At 41.9% G+C, this 20,551-nt stretch overlaps 1 protein-coding gene across 8 annotated transcripts in view; it reads right to left on the bottom strand.

Moving 5' to 3' along the window:
* Positions 1–20,551, bottom strand: part of CCDC148 (coiled-coil domain containing 148) — a 107,079-nt gene that overhangs the window by 42,327 nt on the left and 44,201 nt on the right. For all 8 annotated transcript variants that reach the window (XR_004407007.2, XM_032992674.2, XM_032992675.2 and 5 more), the window contains 2 exons: positions 9,931–10,071; positions 1,385–1,503 (listed from right to left, as the gene is read on the bottom strand). Coding sequence is in view for 7 of the 8 variants with exons in the window: in XM_032992674.2 (XP_032848565.2) it covers positions 1,385–1,503; positions 9,931–10,071 (260 nt within the window). In the remaining variant the exon portion in view is untranslated. The remainder of the gene's footprint in view (positions 1–1,384; positions 1,504–9,930; positions 10,072–20,551) is intronic.

Raw genomic sequence — 20,551 nt, 5'->3', positions numbered from 1 at the left:
CTGTTAGTTCCTGCAGGAGTGCAGTTCTGCGCTGTGAAATCACTGTGGCAGCGTGTCTGCCTTAGTTCAGTAGCACAGAGGTTTTAAAATGTCTTACACCATATTGGTAGCACTACAGTACCTAATAACAGTAACACCTCTCTGCTCTTCTTTGATTAATATTTCTGAAGGCTTGGAAGATGAAAAGCATTAAGTACTTCCAAAGAATTGTTAGTCTCCACAAACAGTAAGCATTTTTCTTTAAATTGTTTTGTTTTATATGGTACGCCAATTCTGGCAAACACAATGCTAAGCATTTAACAACTTTTGATTCATAATAGCCCAAAGGTGTGATTATTTCATTCCTGCATTCCTCAATGAACTATGCCATTTCCATGTATTTTATTCTGCAAAGTTTATTAGCATAAGAAAAGAACATTCTCCAACTGTATGGCATAGTGCACTACACAGGTTTAAAGAGAAGTCATTTTTTCCTCATCAGTCCTGCTGAAAACTCAAGTATGTGTCTTTCTTTTGCTATGAGCTAAGATCATTGTAGGCGTGTTTAAGGACACATATAGATATATTTGTAGCATAAGGATACAGACATTTAAATTTAGTTGTCAGCAAGCTCTCATAACAAAATAAGATCAAAGTAGCATCTCCCACAGAATGCTTAAAGGCAAGTTTAATATTCTAATGCCAATGGTACTTTAACCTTATTTACTTACATTTATGGTCCATGCAATTTGGTGGCTCCCTCTATGTAAAAAAGGTAAGCCTGTGATCTGAGAGCAGATATAACCAGACAACATACTGCTTTTTTTACACTCTTCTGTGATAGAAGAATCATTCTGTGAAATCAAGTATTTCTCCAACAGGTCATTAAAGGCCATATTCTGCAATGAGGACTTGGCAAGGATTCAAATGTTAACAGGCTGAAGTCCTAAATTATGTCAAACAGGTGAAGAGCATCTCCAACTAGATGTGCAGTTTATGACCCTCTAAAAGAATAATAAATATCTTTGAGGCTGTTAAGTGCTTAATGTGATCCTCTCACTTGCCTCTCAAACAAAACAAATCTGATTATAAATAATTTTGCGAAGTGGGAATGTAGAAGGTCTTATTACTCACCTACAATTTAAAAATCACAAAGGGAGCTGGTTTTAATGTGTGTACCCTATCATGATTACAACAGTTCAGTGCTTACAAACGTCTAAGACTTTGATGGATATGAATTAGTTCAAACTAACAAATAAATTGCATCCAGTATACTGCCAAATAGGAAGAAAAACAAATATTACTTATCTCAATTTATTCTAATTTAGAAAGTTGGGAGATCAAAGCAAATTAGATTATAAGAAGTTCTTACTGATACTATAGATATTCACATTTAATTTTTTACCTTTCTCTGTCTTTAACGGCTTGTTCAGCCATTAATTTTCTTAATTCCTCCAGACATCGTAGATCTTTCTCTTCCTGTTCTTGCCACTTGAGTTGTTTCTCAGCCCAGTACTTTTTTACCTAAAGTTTGAACAAATACAGTAAACAAAATAACAATCATTCACAAGCCAGAGAAGTAAGAACAAATAAAGTAAGAAAAGTATTAAGTTAAAAAAAAACAAAACAAAACAAAACAATTTTGATCTTCTTAGAGTAAAATTTATATTTTAGAACAGTAAGGTCTAACAAAAGATTTACTGGGAGAACAAGAGGGTGTGGAGCCCCCACAACAAAATAGTACAATCAGACTGCGGACACTAGTTTGAATATGATTTTCAACTGCAAACTAAAGACTACCGCTTTCATTTGCTCCTTGCTTTCCTCCTCTGCCATCAAACCTTCAACTGTGCTGCCCAAGCGAGCGAACGTTCGTCGAGTTATAATGTCCTAGGTTAGCTCTAACGGCTGGATGCGCGTCAGCCCAGCTCAATTTGGCTGAGGTGGAGAGCCCACTGAGGAATGGGGAGGGGAATCTGAATGGTCCTCGTGTAAGGATGAACCTTTTCCAAAGCTGAGCGAGAAAGAAAAGCCTCAAGCAAGATGGTGAAACCTGAGCAGGGAGGCTTATCTGGAAAGATGAGGGGTTTTGGATGCAAAATGAGGAATTGGGATGTAAAGTAAATATTGCTGAAGTGAAACTATGAATTCTTCATTTGAATAAATTCTATGGGATTCCATTCCTAAAACCAGGGCATTTCTTCAAAGACAACTGGTGGAATTTGCAGCAAGCTTATAATACCCACCTTGACATGACAGACGCTACAAATCACACAAACATTTAGGTTGGAAAAGACGCTTAAGATCATCAAGTCCACCCGTTAACCTAACATTGCCAAGTCCACCGCTAACCCACGTCCCTAAGTGCCACGTCCACACATCTCAAATCCCTCCAGAGCTGGTGACTCCACCACTTCCCTGGGCAGCCCATTCCGATGCCCGACCACCCTTTTGGTGAATTAATTTTTCCTAATATCCAATCTAAATCTCCCCTGGTGCAACTCGAGACCGCTCCCTCTTGTCCTATCGCTTGTTACTGGGGAGCAGAGACCGACCCCCGGCTCCTGCAGGGAGGCTGGGCTCTCCCCCCAGCCTCCTTCCTTCTCCCCAGCCTCACCCCCCAGGTCCCTCAGCCGCTGCTCGCAGCACTTGTGCTCCAGACCCTTCACCACTTCTCTGCCCCTCTCTGTTCACACCCCAGCACCTCGAGGTCTTTCCTGCAGTGAGGGGCCCAAAGCCGAACCCAGCATTGGCGCTGCAGGCCCACCAGTGCCGAGTACGGGGGGGCGATGCCCTGGTCCTGCTGGCCACACTACTGTTGACACGAGCCAGGGTGCTGTTGGCCGCCTTGGCCACCTGGGCACGCTGCTAGCTCATGTTCAGATGGCAATCGACCAACACCTTAATGCTACCTTAAGAAGAAAACTGCTGCAGCGGTACACTTCCCAAAGTTTCAAATGGTGACTCACAGCTAACCTCACAAGCCACCAACTTGCTCGGAAAGCTGATAGAGCAGGTTTTCTTAGACACAGGAACAAGAATCACTTTCTCATCTTGGAAGTGCTGACTTCAAGACTTTTTTTTTTAATGCAATTTTCAAGAACATCTGAATTACACTGAAGTTTAGGAGCATGATTCCAACACTGCATTCTCAAGCTAGCGTTAGGGGAACCCGTTCAGGTACTGGTCACAAATGCTGGAGCCACTACAATGTGATGTTTGTAGGGATCTCAGGAGGTCACGTAACCCACATAGTATGATCAGCATCAATTAAATCATTCCCATCTAGGTTAGACGTCCCTGAAATACAAATGTATTTACTTTTCTTCTGAGAAAATATTACCATTAATTTTCACCAAGTCCCAACTGCTCCTAATAAGTGATCAGGTAGGTATAAAGTACAAGATCTGTAATATGGCACAAGGTCCGCAGGGACTGCAGCACAGACCAGTCTCTAGCCCTTTTAGGAACCAGTGGCTGCAGGCGGTATTCGAGCTGATGAGGGCACGCAGCAACTTTCACGAAGGCCAGGAAACCACCCTCTGGGGACCAGAAAGGCCAGCGAGCCACGGATGGCACAGCCAAACGAGCGCGACGGCCCCAACTGGAGTGCCCCCGGCCGAGGGGGCACCTCCTGCCCCCCCGTGACACAGCAGCTCAGTGCTCAGCAGCGGGCCAAAGCAGACACGTTTGATTTGCCTTTCAGGACACGGTACAAAAAGAATAGGAAAAAAACAGAAAATATGTTTATAGTCCCACGTGCAGTTCTGATCCCTCCGTCTCTGAAATGAGCCTCTTCATATGGAAAGAGAAAGAAGAGAAACAGTAATGATCAAAGGTCCTTTGTGTTTGCATTGAGTTTTCATACAGGCACTGAAGGAACGGGATGGGGCTGTTCAGATGGAGAAGTGACAATTTATGGGGGATTTGAGAAAAAGCTTACAAATTCATGAGTGTCATGAAGAGGCTGGAGGGGTGGGTACTGCCTCTCCAACAGGAGAACTGGGAGGCTTCAGCTGGCACCAGCAAGGACCAGGTTGGGAATAAAGAGGAGAGACAGGTCTCCATGCAGCAGCTGGAAGGCGGGTAGGTGCAGGGAATTCACGTGTTTTGGAAAGACCAGGCAACTGCCCAAAGAGAGCCCCTGGGGAGGGGTTACTAAATTGACAAACCCCATCAATCAGCATTGGGGAAGAGCCGAAGACAGGGAAAGTAGCTGTGAGGGAGGGAAATTATTGTATGTGTTTCCTCTATTGTTACAGCCACTGCTGGAGACAAAAGACAGGGCTGGGCAGGTCCTGTCCTGGCCCTTCTCCCACCACCCCGAGGACCTCAGCTGCTTACTGCAGAACTCAGCCTTAGGGGCTAGGGCCTGCTCCGTCTCATGGCCTGGTGAAAACCACGCGTTCTTTGGAAGAGTAAGTGATACAAAATGTGTGCAGATGATGATTGTTAATACAGACAGAAAAAACAAAGAGGAGAAGACTGTCGTGGTTTGAGCCCAGAGGTCAACTGAGCACCATGCAGCAGGTCACTCACCCCTTGCCCCTCAGGAATGGGAAGGAGAAAATGAAGCAAAAGGCTCAGGAATCGAGATGAGGACAGGGAGGGATGACTCACCCATTACGGTCACGGGCAAAAGACAGACTTGTTAGGGGAAGAAAAAGAACATCAATTTAATTCATACACTAACAACAACAACAGCACTTAACAGACAGAGTAGGACAGTGAGAAGTATAACCACATCTTGGAAACACCTCCCTCCACCCCTTCCTTCTTCCTGGGCTCAGCTTTGCTCCCGATTTCTCTACCTCCTCCCCCAGCGGCACAGGGGGTTCAGTCAGTGCTGCTGCTTCTTTCTTCTCAGGGGTAAGAAAAATCACATGTAAGATTTTTTTTAATAAGCACTAATAGGCAAAATCTATATTGGGATAAAAAGCCCTTTAGTTCACCTAATTTCAGCAACTAATTTTCAGGAAGTGTTTAGACATCTGTAGATAGGGAACTGTATGAACTTAAGTTCAAAGACAGAGGAATGTATTTAGGGCAGTACGTTCCTTCCTATTATGTTAATAATATAAAACAGTTCAACCTACGTAAGGTGGTTGGATATGAGTATCATCTCTCAACTCAGTCGACGAAAGGTATCAGTTATGCTTATTGGCATCATGACTGTCCAGCCATTTCTTGTGTCCTTTTGCCTATGGAAAACCCCAGCACACCTCGCTATAAGACTTCCTGTATTTCCTGATATTGCAGCCTCTTGCCCAAACTGAAGATAAATTGACCTATCCCGCCTGTTCCAGTTATTAACACACAACAGCAACACCACCAACACACAATAATACAACCTGTATTACATGTCATCTCCAACAGGTGTCATATATTTTCTTTTCTGCATTATACCAGGTACTCTGCTATCCCAACAAAAAGAGTTAGGATGACATGCAAGGGTTAGCGCTCTTGCACTTTCTCTTTGTTGTACTTCTCACTTCTCTCATTTCCACTCTTCCTTTTTTCCACTCCGCGTGCAGACATCAGAAGAGAAAGACAAGCCTGGAGCCAGAAATAATGACATACCCTGATGTATGTACCTCCAAATCAGAAACCAAAAGAATAGCCAGAGAACGGCATGGTGCTTCATAGCACCTCAGGGCTGACTGCAAAACCCCGTAATTCCTTAGACCTAGCAGACTTCTTGGCAATTGCTACGACAAATAGAAAGAGAAAAGGTACAAAATTCACTCAAAATTATTGCTTCCACCAAAACAAAGATAGTATTTACCTTGAAAATCAAGACTGAGTTTTGAAAAGACTGTTTATGATGACAGAAGTGTATGACAATGCTGACACTTGTAATTCTCTGACAAAACAGCATTATCTTCCTAAAATTTAAAATACAGATGGGAAAATAGAGAATAGAAGCTTTAGAAAAAGATGCAAAAATCTAAGAAAATCTTAAGAATTTTAATAATATAGTAAAATATTAGTTATAAAGTGAATTATAAAAGCAACTGAAATTATACCTCAATAATCTGTTGATTTTACAACTAAATGCATAAAGTTCCTGTGAAGGTTTGAGACCTTACCCCACCTCGCAAAATACAGGCAATTTCTTACAATGAAATTTACTTACAGAATCATCTCACATAGGAAAACCTTCATAAAATGGCAATAAAAATAACTTCTATATCATCCACGGAACGATATTGAATTTAAGCCTCTTTTGGAGATTTCAGTTGAAATGGCAGTCAAAATACTATCCTCTTTATATGATCGACTTTGTGCAGATAAACCTTTAACTATCATGATTCAGAATAAAACAGGTCTTCCAAACAGTGCTTATATTTCAGAATTCCCAACCTATAAGCCAATAATTTCTTTATATAGGCTATTTTTTACACATGAAGTACATGTAAACAAGGACAGCTATAACCATATTTCTTATAATGCTTTTGTTTAGTATTGCTTGGAGTACTTATGCCTATGAAAGAAAATGCTCTCTTTTGCAATTATTCCCCTTTCTCTAGCCCGCATGGCCTGAAGGCTTTCTTATAAGCTCTACTTAGGGGTCGGTGGATATTTCTGAAATTCCGTATTTCAGTCAATAGGAAAAAATCCAGTCTGCAGTCCAATAGAGCAAACACAGCATTGGTATTTCAGATTTCACATCATTTTACCCATTCTCCGGCCTGACATACCTGACACGCCCTGCCCTGGTGACCAAGTAGGCAGAGAGTGGGCATTTCTTCTACAGTGATCACGGGTATTTTCCATATTCTTGCTGCGACGGAACGTTCACCAGAAAAGCAGGGGCAGCGTGAGGTCGGCAGCCCCCGGGGAGGCTCCCCGCCGTCACGCCCCTGGCCCCAAGCAGCCGGGCGCGGGCAGGGCACCGCTCTGGAGGGACATGGCACACCGCCCGCGGGAAAGGGCGAAGTTGGCGCAACCCAGATGTTTACACATCAAATGGACATTGCTGGTGGCTGGGTCAACACGGCCTCAGCGAGCCCCTTCGCTACCGCGTGGCTTCAGAGCCACCCGCCACCGTAAGCGGGCGTGGGCGAGGACAAACAGGCAGAACGGCCTGTGACAGAACGAAAAGCAGCGGGGGAGCTTCCCAGCGCCAGAGCAGCAAGCGGCCATGAGATACGGGCAGCCCCTCTCGGCACCCCCGTTTCCAGGGCGGGTGGAGAGACCACGGCATCTCACAGCCACACGCTCCGGCTGAGACACCTTACACATCACCCATACCAGGCAAGATTTCATCACTTCTCACTCTGAAAACTCTTATTTATATAGGAGACGAATGCAGACACCAAATGTAGATGTTCTGCCTTAATTTGTTATTTGATAACTTTAAATCCAGTATATAAGAACAGTAACAACGTATCAGTCGGGAACAAACATCAGGAAACATATGTCAGTGTGAAAAAAAAAGAAATCACATATACAATAAAGTTTTGAAAGACAATGCACATACACAAAATCTTGAAAAATTCCCATGTCTTTTTATAGACATTCACATCTAAAAAGTTCACCGACAGTATCTACAGTAAGCCCATTAAAGGCAAAGTTAAAACCGATACCAATTTAAACTGAGTCAGGATTTCTCTGAAAGTGCATGGTTTGCAAACACATAAATACGTTTTTCTCAAGTTTTGAACCTGAAATGACAGTCTCAAGTATTAGCGATAAATTTAAGGATAAATAAAACAAGTTAAAATAAGGATAAAACCATGAGTTACCTGGTCAGACCTCCTAACTGAGCAGGAGAGTGGACTAGAGACCACTTGAGGTCCCCTCCAATCTGAATTTTTCCAATTCCTATGAAAATTTCTGATTCCTATGAAAAGTGAGAGTATTCTGTGTATTTTCAAGGAAAGAGAAACATCTTCTGAAACTGACTTTAGCTGCTGTTTTGCTAACTAAATGATTTAGCATAGTTTAGCAGAAAGATTGTGCTCTGCCAAGAATGTGTATTTCATCTTTAAGAGAAATTGCAGAAAAACAATGAAATCAGATGACCAATGTAAGTAAAGACTTCTGCAGCTAGAGAAGAAACCGGATACAGGCAATATTCAAAAGCAGTCATGACCAAGAAGAATGAACTCACAACTACAATAAAATAAATATGAAATTAGGCAGCTTTTCACACGTTGGCTCTGGGCACCTGCAGCAATGAGGAATAATGGGGCGGCAACAGCCTCAGCTGCTTCAGCAGCTCCCGCCCCTGTTCTCCAGGTCGCGCTTTCAGTCAAACGCCTCTTCGCAGAACTGTTGATAAAACCAAACTCAACAGCTATGGAAACTACCACCAGGAACTCAACAAGCTGCAGGAGCTTCTGCTCCTGACCTCTTTGACAAGGCACAAAGACACATTTCTTTGGAGAAAACAAGGAAAATACATTTAAGTGCTCTAAAAACAGGGAAATTGTGAGTAGTGTGTGATTTAATTTTCATTCTTCTGCTAAGGCAATCGGTTTCACCTGCCTGCAAGTCATTTATTTTGCTCTGCTATAATTTCTTTTCTGCTTTTAGTAAGTGTTGTAAATTGTTTTAGTAACAACTTAATCATATTGCTGTAAGCATGGATAGTTTTGTGTTGGTTTTTTTTGTTGTTGTTGTTGTGTTTTGTTTTGTTTTTTGTTTGTTTGTTTGTTTTTCCCCTGCAAGGAATATCACTGCAATAGTCACCTCTACTGACATAGGAATCCATCCAATTCTAGGGTGTCTAACTGGCCATGTTGTAGTCTCATCAGTAAACATTTGCTCCCAGTAAATTAATTTACACAGAAACTTGGCAGATAAAGATGAGAAGGTAAAATCTAGTAAGAAAACATAACATATATACAGATTTTTTTTTTTTTTCCTTTCTTCCTTCGCACAAGCTTTCTGTAGTGTGACACATACTGATGTCACTAGAGCCTTCATATGCACCATGAAAACAGTCTATCTGGAACAGTTTAGCCTTGTTATCCAAAGTCTGCTTTTAACTGGCATGTTATAACATCACAGCTTTTACTGACCCGTCTTGCAAACGTGTCAGCACGAGCAGTCCCGTGAGAGAGACTGTTGACTGTTTACTCATTGGCATTTGAAAGACAAAGCAATAAGAATCTATGGCATTCTCTGACTTACTTTTTTCCAGAAATAATTATGCCACAGAAACAAATATGCCACAGGTGAATTGGACTCTAAGCATGCTAGATTTCAGTGTAAAAAATAATCATAAAAAGAGGTGAACTTCTGATAAAGCAACTTCTTGGATTCTTGCCATATCGTTTCAATAAAAAGGTCAACACAAATACATCTGTGACAGCTTGATTTTCTAAAAGCATTACATTCACTATAGTGAATTTCTGGTTTTCTATTAAGCTGAAGTTTAGACTTTTGTATCAAAGCCTTCTCCCAAGCTTTCACCACATAAGTACTTAGAATAATGCAACCTAGACTTCCAATATCCTGAAATGGTTAACAGTACCGTTGTGCTTCAGGCCCACTTCTGAGGTCCTGTGCCGCCAAGTGCAGTGCGCTATCTCACGGACAATACACTGCAAGGCTCATTTGCTGCATTGCAGCACACTTAGCTGCAGCTCTGGAAGCTCTCATAGTCTTTCCCACATCGCTAAAAAGCACAAATCTGTAAGAGTAAGAAACCCAGTACTGCCTTTGTGCTGATTTTTTGTGACAGAGAGAGAGTCACATACACTTATTTATGTTTGCTTTTTTGTTTTTTTTTTTAAGAAACGTAATGAAGTGACATAACTGGTGTGTAAGAGCAGGCAGCTTTAAAGCTAAAGTGAACAGTAACAAGACTCAAATAACCATTTAGTCGTCTCTATACTAATACTTAATAGTTTACCAGAATACAAGATAGAGATGAGTTAAATATTTTAAAGGCAACTGTACATATTAACATATGCAAAAATGTAGAAAAGTTTTTCATACTTTCTCTTTCTCCTGAGCTCTATGAATCATTTCCTGCTCTTTCTGCAGCCTTTCTTTCTCATCTTCCTTCTCTTTTCTTCTGGCAGCTACAGCAGCTTCTAGTTTAGCAGCCTCTTCCTGCTGTACTTTCCACTGTAGAACCTGGAAGAAACAGTTGAGAAGACAGTCCTGCATCAGACTTGTATAATACTGTGATTCTGCCAAACTGAGACTGGGAAGGAAACCCATGTAATCCATTTACAAACTGAGATTTATTATCTTATCAGCAATACATGATCATTTCGTAAGCATCACCTTTCTGCATGTTAATGTGCATTTGACAACTAACTGACTGGCATAATACGCAGTAATATCACATATGAAGAGATGTTAGGCAAAATTGCCAAAACCATCTTGGTAACATCAGATCTCACATTGCCTCTCGGCGCTTAGGCCCTAGATAACACATACAGCTCTTAATGAACCTGCGAAGGAGGTCCCAGGCAGCCGCTACGACCCATGGAGCGGTTCTAAGCCATACAAGAATAAGAATACCATCGAGTGGGCAAAGAAATCCATAGCAGCTCCACATCCTACAGCAAGACACTTCCAAGGAATGGTCAGCAGAATAATGTGTATCACACATTAATGAAAAAAGTCAATTACAATTTCAAACTATCCATCTAAACAGAAATATGGAACAATAAAATCAGAACAAGGATTACATGAGATGACCGTACTAGCAGCTAAAAGACTTCTAGAGGGAAGGTGTCAGTTCCTTTAAGACCCTGTTTTCTGGAGCTTAGCTGCAAAACCTGAATGAAACCTCACCCCCACTGTGAAACTTGTACCACAAGGTCTTTGTCTAAATAGAAGGTTTTATTTATCAATTTTGACAGCAGTCTGCTTGTGCATTTTAGAGGTTTAAGACTCTAAAAACAAATGCTACATTGTTTCAGTTAACCCTCACTTGCTACACTAATAAACTTAAAAAGGAATGTTTTGAAAATAAATGTGGAAGAACATGTAATCATTTCTACCTCTCTTTTGAAACAAACTGAAGCAAACACATACACATGAAAAGCTTTAAAATCCAACAACAAACAAATGAACAAAATCTGCTTAAAGTCTACTCAGATTGGAGCCAGAATGAACTGCAGATGCATTTGAAGGAACTTTAAACTTCTGTAATAACATCACTGAGATTTTCTGAACTGAAATGAGGTAACAGTCAAACCACGTAACAAAAAATTGGTCTTTTTAAGCTTGCATTTTCCTACGTCCTGCATCATCCCCTTTCAAATTCTCCTCAATAATGGTATGGATGCCAACGTAAGTGGACTCACAACATGATGCAGCTTCAGTTTCCTCCAAGTCTGAGAACCCTCTTGATTCTTTACTGGTGTTCTCTAGATACTAATTTACCTATTAACCAGGGGTCTATCTTAGCTATTTGATTGCAGCTGCCAGTTATCATGGTGAGTCCATTAAATTGGGCTCAATAAAAGTTGCAGTTAACCAGTACTGCAGGGGAAGCACTGACTGGATATGGATGTTGAGAATAGAACTGGCCCAGCAGAGTCTCAAGACAACAGCTGTTCAAAAAGAGGCAAAAAAATAATAAAGCAGGAGGTAGATACTAATCTAGACTAAAATCACCTCAAGCCTCCTTATTCACTCATTTTGACCAGCAGTTGTTTGCACAGTGTATGCTCCACACCCATCTCACGACCGGCCATAATCACTTTCCCTGGTTATTTTCACATGGCTTTTCTGTTTAAGCCATTTGATTCAAGTCAGAAATCCATATTGGGGCACAATCTAGACTTTCATCAGGTTTCAAACAAACAAGTGAGCATAACCAGGCATCAAATATATAACTTCATTCAGCTGACAAAACATTAATCATGCAATGAGTTTCCCTGGACAAAACTGATAAGCCAGTAGTTCGGTGCATATCTCCTACCTTCTACAATGCTATCTACACTAACCTAAATCACCACTAATCACACCTATTTTCACTCAGTGGATAGAATCTGCTTTCCATGTTTATCTAGTTAGTTCTTTTGAATTCACGAGTCCATTGCCAATCAAGAAAATGGGTAATAATAATGAGAGAAGGAAGGAAAGTTTCACTGTATTATACTTTCCCACAATACCCATTTATTCTTTTCTGTAGGCAGCATATGAAATTAGTTTACATTATCCCTTCCCATTCCACATATATCTAATCCATGTCTTTTCATTAAGGCAAAAGAGGATTCACTTCCTTTAAAAAAAAATGATTCATAACTGCAACAAAAAAAGGAAAAATTGGTAAAAACCAGAAAAGCACTGTTTGCAAAATATTTATAAAATGGAATTCAGGAAGTTGGCATTAGGCCACGTCTTCCCCACATGAAGAGCTAAAGTTATCTAGGATACAATATTCTCAGCAGAGCTGGGCTAAATGAAGGTGTTTTATTATGTAAGAAATACCAAAATTTAGGAATTAAGCAGCTGATTCAAATTGTCAATATATTTCACTTTTTAAACCACATTTGAACATCTCTGCTAGAGAGTAGTTCCAGTGCCACAGCCAAACTGATTCCACAGTCCAGCCTTCCTATAAAGGGGATCTTCTCATGGGAGAACCCTCCACCGAAGGTGGCAGGGGCCAGAATAAAAAGATTCCCAAACCTGTTCCCTGTCCATACTGTCACAGATTCAGAAGTTAGGAGCTAGACTATCTTAACTCATGGCAACAAAGGATACAGCAGACTGCCTCGCACAGACACCCCGCCTGCATCTGTATTTACCTTGCAAGCTATGCTTCCCTGTGAGCTTGTGAAGACGGGGCGCTGTGGGAACCCAATCCCACGGGAGAGCCACTGGGCACTGCTGCAGAACAAACCACAGCGGGCAGGCGGTGAAAGCAGCAGAACAGTTGAGGAAACTCCGGGCCATGTGTTTCCATACTTCTAATATTTTGCTGTTTAAAGTGACTATCTGATGTTGGATTTCCAGCACTCCTACAATTTAAGCTTTTCAAAAAAACCCACTGTGTCCATCAGGTTTCTCCTCCAGATGTAGGATCATGCAGATGTGAAAAAAAAAAAAAAAAAAAAAAATCCTGAACTCTAATTCTGATTCACTAAGGCCTAATTCACTAATCTGAGACCACAGGATGCACAAAAAAAAAAATGTGTTCTTGATTGCATTCTTTCATTCCTACAACTGGAAAATCAGAAGGGTAGAGTTTACTGTGTCAACAGTACATGTTCTGTTTAAATATTTAAAAAATCCTAGTAGCTAAACTAACATTGAAAATACACTAAAAACTGGATCCCCTATTGCCTGTTTCACAATGAAGCTTACGTTTTAGCAGTACAAGCACTGCCAAATTAAGTTCTGAAAGTTTTTAATTACAACTGGCATTTCAAGTACATTTCACAGTTCATGTATTATTAGTGGTGCTTTTGCCAAGTGAATTATTAAATTGCTGTGCTGAACAGAATGCATACATACCTATTTTCAGTTCATTATTTCAATATTGCGTATTACAATAATGTAAAGTACACTACAAAGTAATTAAAGTAATAAATTAGTTCTTTCACTCTAACATCTGAATAGTAATAATGTATTTACCACGTACTTAATGCTACAGATACATCTCTCTTAATGACAGAACAATATTTGAGAGACTTCCCTTGGGAATCCCCATTAAATTAGCACATGGTAACACAGCACCATGTAAAGTTTTCTCTTTAAGCACCACTGACTTAGGTTCTAAATAGATCTTGAAGCTGCCTAGGGTGACACAAGGCAGTAGGCACCAAGCTCCTTCTAGCAGCTCAGCCGCACAGCTGGGTACATGGGAGCACAGGACGACTGACTGGTGCAGGGAGAGTCTGCACGGCAAAGGCCATGCAGGGAGCAAAGCCAGTCTTTGAAATCCGAGGCAAAAATGCACTACAAACCAAAAGGACGTGAAATAACTGGGAGGAAGAGTGTCACAAAATGACTACAGAGCTCCAGATCGGTATTCTCATAGGCTACACCGTGCTACACGGATAAAGAAAGCTGCTAGAATCTACATTCTAAGCAAGAATTCCCAATAATTGTGTAATAAATTCAGTACTGTTTGCCATAAATAAAGTCATAAAAAGAAAATCCTCTGACATCCCCACCATGATTCTCTCTAGCTCACTTTCAACCTTATAAAATGATCCAATCCCAATATACTTTCAGAATCTCCCAGAACTTTAATAATCTCTGAAACATTCTTGCGCATTTTTCCTTATTTCTATTATGGTTTACAGGTTTTTTTCTTCCTCAAACTGTTCACAATTGATTCTAAGAACGCCTGGGAAAAAAATTTTAGAGGGTCTCTTCAAGAAAAATAACTTCACAAATGAAGATGCTACGTAGGAAAAGAAGTACCACAAAATTTGAATGAGTAAGCTGAGGAAGCCTGCAACAGAACGCTATTCCAGCACGGGGTGAAAGAACCAGCGCTTTCATGATGGCGTCACCATGCAACTGAAAGCACTAGCAGCTGCAGCAATCAAGGCTGCACCGTCAGAAATGTTGAAATGTGATTACAAGATGACTAGCAATTCAAATACCCTTTAAAGGAATTCAGTATAAAAAAAATCCTAAGCATAAATGAAGGAATCACAGAACGCATCTACATACATTTGTCCCACAGCCCTCACTGGTGGTTCTGCAAAGTGGGTAGGAAATCCCAGCAAGTAACAGCCATGAAGCGTTACTTCATGTTTCACAGTTGGGGCAGCACGGGCACTACCTGAGCTTAGTCTTCTATCGTGCATGTCATCCGGGCCAAAAACTGGCATAAGTAGCAAAAAAATTCCTATTGTGTGGTAAAGCCCCATGTTAGACTACATAAGGTACCCTTGAAAACAGAGAACAAGTTCAGCAGCGTTTCGGCTTGTCCAGGTAGAGCCCAAGTAGTCGTTCAGAACCATGAAAAAAGCTCTGGAAAGGATGAGTGCCAAATCACACGGGCACCTGCATCGCTCCCTTTCCCCAGGACCGTTCACGCTACAGCCCTCGAGGTCGCCTAAGGCTTTCCTGCAGCTGCTTACACTGTGCTCATGGGAAGCTCCAAAGGAAGAGGAAGCTTGGAACCAGGAGTCCAAAAGCACAGCTCAGACAACCTGGCTGATCTCCTTCTGTCACCAGGACCAGCTCCTCTCCTTTCCTCCCCTCCTTCCCAACTTCACTGCTTCATCGCCACTCCTCTGCCCAGCCTTGCTGCCCTGCTTCGTGCTGAATATGGAACTGAGAGTTAGCCCATTTATGGTAAATCAGAGATACCGCTTCATTGTTCCAGATGGAAACCACAAGGCACAGAGGGGGAAAAAAGTACCTCTTAATTGCAAGTTTGGATTCAAACCACGTTAGCCATGACATTTTTCCTTCAGGTTTTTAAGATAAGGACTGCAGTCTCAGAACAATTTGGTGACCTAGGGAATCCTGTTTACCGTGAAAAGACCATTTTAGAGCTATGAACTTCTAAGTGTGTCCTGAAAAACAGAGTTAAGCGAAACAGATGCAAAAGGTGATTAAGTGATAAAAAGTTATGGGCTAAAGGAATCACAGGATTGTAACATCAGGTCTTCACTAAGGATATTCTTCTCGGTTCAGTTCCTAATGGACACATCATCTAATCAAAGAAGATGATTTAATAAATTTGGCATACTTCTTATTTCCCCACACAAGACAAGGTTATTACTTTTTATCTACTACAGAACTGGCCAAAGAGCACAGTCAAACTGAGATCACTAGAAGATTAACATGGAAAACTCATTAAAAGGTGACTTTCGTTACCAGCGGTATAGCCTCTTCACTTGCAATATAGCTTAGTCATTAATACTTCAGACAAAAGTAGTGCCTCCTAATCTATGTCTCTTGCCTGAGCAACTCCTTTCCATTCTAAGGTGGAAAAAAGGAAAGATTTTTAAGAAAAGGGGGAAGGGAACATAGAGAAAAATAAAAAATTAAAGACCTACTTCCCATGGAAGAACAAGAATTCACCATGATAATTTCTATTATGGTTAATAGAAGTTAAGCACATAAATTCCACTTGGGTTAATGGGATAATAAATCCCTTAGACTTAAATATTCTATAAATGGAACAGGACAACAGAAGTCTGTTTTACAAAACTAAAAAAAAAAATTTAAGTCACTAATTATATAAAAATGTCTGTTCAATGACTACTAAAAAGTAGGGCATTTAATTAAAAAAAAAAAAAAAAAAAAAAAAGGAAGTGTTTTCAAACTTACTTACTTGCATTCAACCACAATTTCTCATTATAAACTCCACTTCATGTACTCAGACTTTTAAGACTTTCTGCTAGGGACTAGGGAGAAGGAAATGAGTGCATGTTGTAAAACATTTGCATCCCCAGGACAGAACTGCTACAGCTTTTCCTGCACAAACATGTGAGCCTCCTCAGCATTCGCACAGCAACCCCGATGCTCACAGGAAGCAAAGGCTGGATATGCTCTTTACAGATGGCTTGGCATGCATGAGAAGTATGAAATTTAGGGCACGCTGGACCTGCTGGTAACATATGCTAATGTGCAGTAGTTTCAACAGCTCTCAGACATGCAGAACTCACAGCACAGACACTGGAGAGCATATTTACACTTGCACAATGGGCATCTCATGCTTTTCTAGACTTCCAGTTAATGACCTGTTTGCCAAGACTTTGGAAGTCACAGGCAAATTCTGCCCCAACAAAGCTGACATCTCCGAGGAAACTAGGATGTATAGTAGATCTGCTACTGATGTATAACTGTATCGACTCAAAATAAAAGAAAGACAACCTTGCACTAATCAAACCCACCACACATTGAAATATAAAATATTAACAGTGTGATTCTTGGAAATAAAGTAAGAATAGAAAGTGTATGCATATGTTCCTAAATGGAAAGATAATGAGATGGAAGCCTCAGGGTGTGAGTGCTAGAGCTTATAAAGGGGAAAAAATTAAAATGTATATTAAGAACAGCTCCCTGGAGTCCAAAATATTATGGGGCAGGGGGGAATTTGTCAAAAGAATGTGAAAAACACATCATTGTTAAAATTTAGAAAGTCCTTTTTTATAAACATTATGTGTATTGTTTTCCTTTTCTTGTGTGTCAGCAAGCTTATGAACCGACGTGGACGTTTAGGATAGCAAACGTGTCAGTTACTTGTCTCCCGCGGGAGGAAGTCCGGGTTGACAGGGATGGCTCCCCGTTAAACATCACAACCAAGCAGGAGTCACGGGACGGTTTGTGTCGGAAGAGACCTTGGAGGTCACCTAGCCGCAGCCCCCGACCTTTAGCAAGAGCCACTGCTGCTGAGGTGTTCTGGCTCAGGCTGGCAGCAGCGGCACGGAGCGCCGCGGCGATGAGCCACCGTCTCCCGCCAGCCGTCCCGCCGTCCGCGCCGCGACACGCCGCGCCGTCAGCTCCAGGGCCAGCGCCAAGCGCTCCAAGCCCGTGCCAACACCTGACCCTAGACACCGAAACCCCAGACCCACCGCCCCGGCGGCACACACGGGCACAGCGGGTCCCCCCGGCGACGCTCGCGCTCCCTGGGGACGAGGCCCCGCTCCACCCTCGCGGCACGGAGCTGGCCCGTGCTCCTGCTCCAGGGCGCAGCACCTCCCGAGGCCGCACAGGTAAGACGTGAACTTACTGGCGACATCGACAGCTGCATCAGCAACATAAGCCGCTGCGACACTAACAGATGGTGGCCTGACGTCTCCAGTCACTTTCAGCTCTAAAAACCCGTTCCTTCTTCTCTAGACTGGGGATCCTTCCAGCCTGGAAACTTCTGAGCGGCACCTGGAATCAGGTCCAGCCTCCACAGGGTCTTGAAACACAGAACAGCAAACCACACAAGCTAACTGTATTCGGCTTCTGACTTACAGAAGACCTACGAGAAGTCCAGTATTAGAGCAGTTGGCAATGGGATAACTGAGAAATAATGTCCTTGCTAGTTTGTTTGTTAATCTCGGAAGATAAACTCATTCTGGCCGTGATTAGAAAAACAATGAAAATTCACATCCCTAGTAGGTTTTTGACTGATACTCTTGAGCAGCTTGTGCTCCACAGGCTACCTCTAAGAGGTCTGCAAGAAATAATGGAGAAAAGCAAGGCTACTGGCACTACGATTGATTTTGTTACATAAAAAAAATAAATAAAAAATTAAAAAAAAAATCAATATGCACTTCTAGATAAAATGTATTTGAAAATCAGAAAGTGGCTAAAAGTAACCGTTTTGATCATTAACAGAACTGTAGACATTTTCTTCAGTTATGAAAGTGTTTAAATTTGAAAAAGAGATATGATAGAAAAACATTTCAGCATAATCCTCAGTCATAACTTGAAAGGTAAAAAGACAGATCGTTTTCAGTTAGGAAACTTAGTCACAAGGGCTAGGACTGGTACCTATAAAAGTCGTGATCCAATATAGGACCAGTTTTAGTTCCCTGGGGCTAAAAGCATGTCACTTCATCTTTGCTCAAGACAGCGTGTGAACAGTTTCCTTTCACAGCTTGTCCTTGTATTTCCTCCCTCTTCTCAGCCAGCATTATGCAGAACATCCTTCTGTTCTTGACAATGGGAATGTCAACATTTTATTAACATGTTCGGATATTACGTAGGCTTAAATACTCACACACGCATAACCTTAAGTAAGCTGTAATTCTATTTACAACTACTTAGCTAAATGTGCTGTCCTTTACTATACAGTACTATCTCTTCTAGTTCCTTCCGCAGTTGTATGAAGAGCTCCTTTAATCCTTTACTACTTTTGTAAAATTTTAATGCAAACTATTTTCCTTGACTGAGGCGCCACTTTCCTAGCTGAAGAAGGAAAATAATTCTAAGAAATTAACGTGAGCTGTCTGGCTGTCCAGCTCTCCATCCTCAAGTCATTTTGGGAATCGCTGGACAAAGTAAATGGAATTTGATAGATAAGTGTGTGTCTCAAACATACTTAAGATCCTACAAGCTCTGATGAACCTAACAGCCAGGTAACTGAGCAAGATCCATCTCAGGCTGAGGCACTACGTGCTCCTCTGACTGGTTGAAGTTTTGGGGTTCAACGGGTTGTTTAAACGGATCTCAGAGCTGACAAGTCAGACCACTGCCTCCCCAAAGCAGGGTAGCCCTGCAGCCCCGTTACCAAGCCCCTGCAATTTATGCCCAGTCCATAAGATGAAGCATGCAGTCACGGTAGCGTCCTCAGAAGAAGAAACACACGCAACGGAGTTACCAAGGTTTAGCGAGCTCCCCCTTGTCAACCTCACTGGAGCGTGCGGTGCTGCGGGTGCGCCTAGTCCTTCTCAGAGCCCTTAGCAGCCCAAGAACAAAGCACCTGTTTCCAGATTCGTGTGCTGTCTCACAGAGCAGAATCTCTGACGACAACAGAGGAGCGAACCTCGAAGGCGGTCCAAGCTGCGGGCCTTCCCAGGCGGCCGCCCGCCCGCCCGCGGCCGCGCCGGTACCGCGCCGGTACCGCGCCGGTACCGCGCCAGGCGGGATAAGCCCATCGCCGCAGTGCCCTGCGCCGCGCCACACACCGCCCAACCCACCCTGGGCTGCGTGCCACGGGCCACAGAGCCACAGCGCTGCAGGAGCACGGCACGCCTGGTTACAGACGATACTGCAAACACCCTTTGTGAAAGGGGCGATAGCTGCAGTCCCGACTTACCTCTCTCGGATTAGTATTTACTAAACTCCTCTGAAATACAGCGTAAGGATCTGGCTAACATAATGAGCATCTGGTTATTTATCTTTGTATTCTGCTAATGACTTCTTAATCAGCAAAGAGGACAACTATTTTTTCATTTGTAGCTTAAAACATAGAGAGTGTCTGCTTTTTTTTACACACGTATCAATGACTTCTAGTGTGTGCGTATATTGAAAGAGAGTGAAGTTCTCTAAGAACATTTTCATCTTTTTATTGTGGCCTTACAGTTGCATCACCATAAAGAAGAGCTGTGAACTGCACCGGGGGGTAAGAAAAAACTTTTGGGTTGGTAACCTCTTAAATCTTCTGTGTCCCCAGACAAAATATTAGGTAATACTTTGTACGATGATTTCATTAGAGAGGCTAATAGAGTCAGAAATAACGACGCCATGATAAAACACATGCGCTATTGGAAAAGGGGGGCAGAAAGGAGGGGTGAAAGGAAAAGCAAGGAAAATTTACAGAGACACTCTCTGCATGTGCTTCAAGGTTGCTGTGTACGAGCTTTATCTGACCCTAAAGCCATGTAATTCATCAGTGCTGTGCTGACCTCAAACTAATAAAATCCAGGTTTATTAGCTCTGGATTAAAAAGACACTACTGAGTCTGAGTTGGTTCATCTTTGGTGAATTTTAAAATCTTAGATATTTGCTCACATCCACTTTGGACCAATATTATAGCATCCTACAACTCTTAAGTACACCACATACTTCCTCTATGAGTATCTGCATTGAAAACTGAGGTTATTAAAACCTCCTTGTATTTCTCATATCCAACAAACAAATGGGTGACCTCAGTGGTGAATAGATAATGCTTCTGAAAAATAAAACTCTTTTAAATGTCCCACTAGTTAATTTTTTTTTTTTTAATTTCCTGCAAAACGAT

The sequence above is a fragment of the Tyto alba genome, unplaced genomic scaffold, assembly GCF_018691265.1.
Source record: "Tyto alba isolate M040663 unplaced genomic scaffold, T.alba_DEE_v4.0 Super-Scaffold_7, whole genome shotgun sequence".
Lineage (NCBI taxonomy): Eukaryota > Metazoa > Chordata > Aves > Strigiformes > Tytonidae > Tyto > Tyto alba.
Note: the sequence above shows the minus strand (reverse complement) of the source record. Positions and strands in the feature narration are given on the sequence as shown.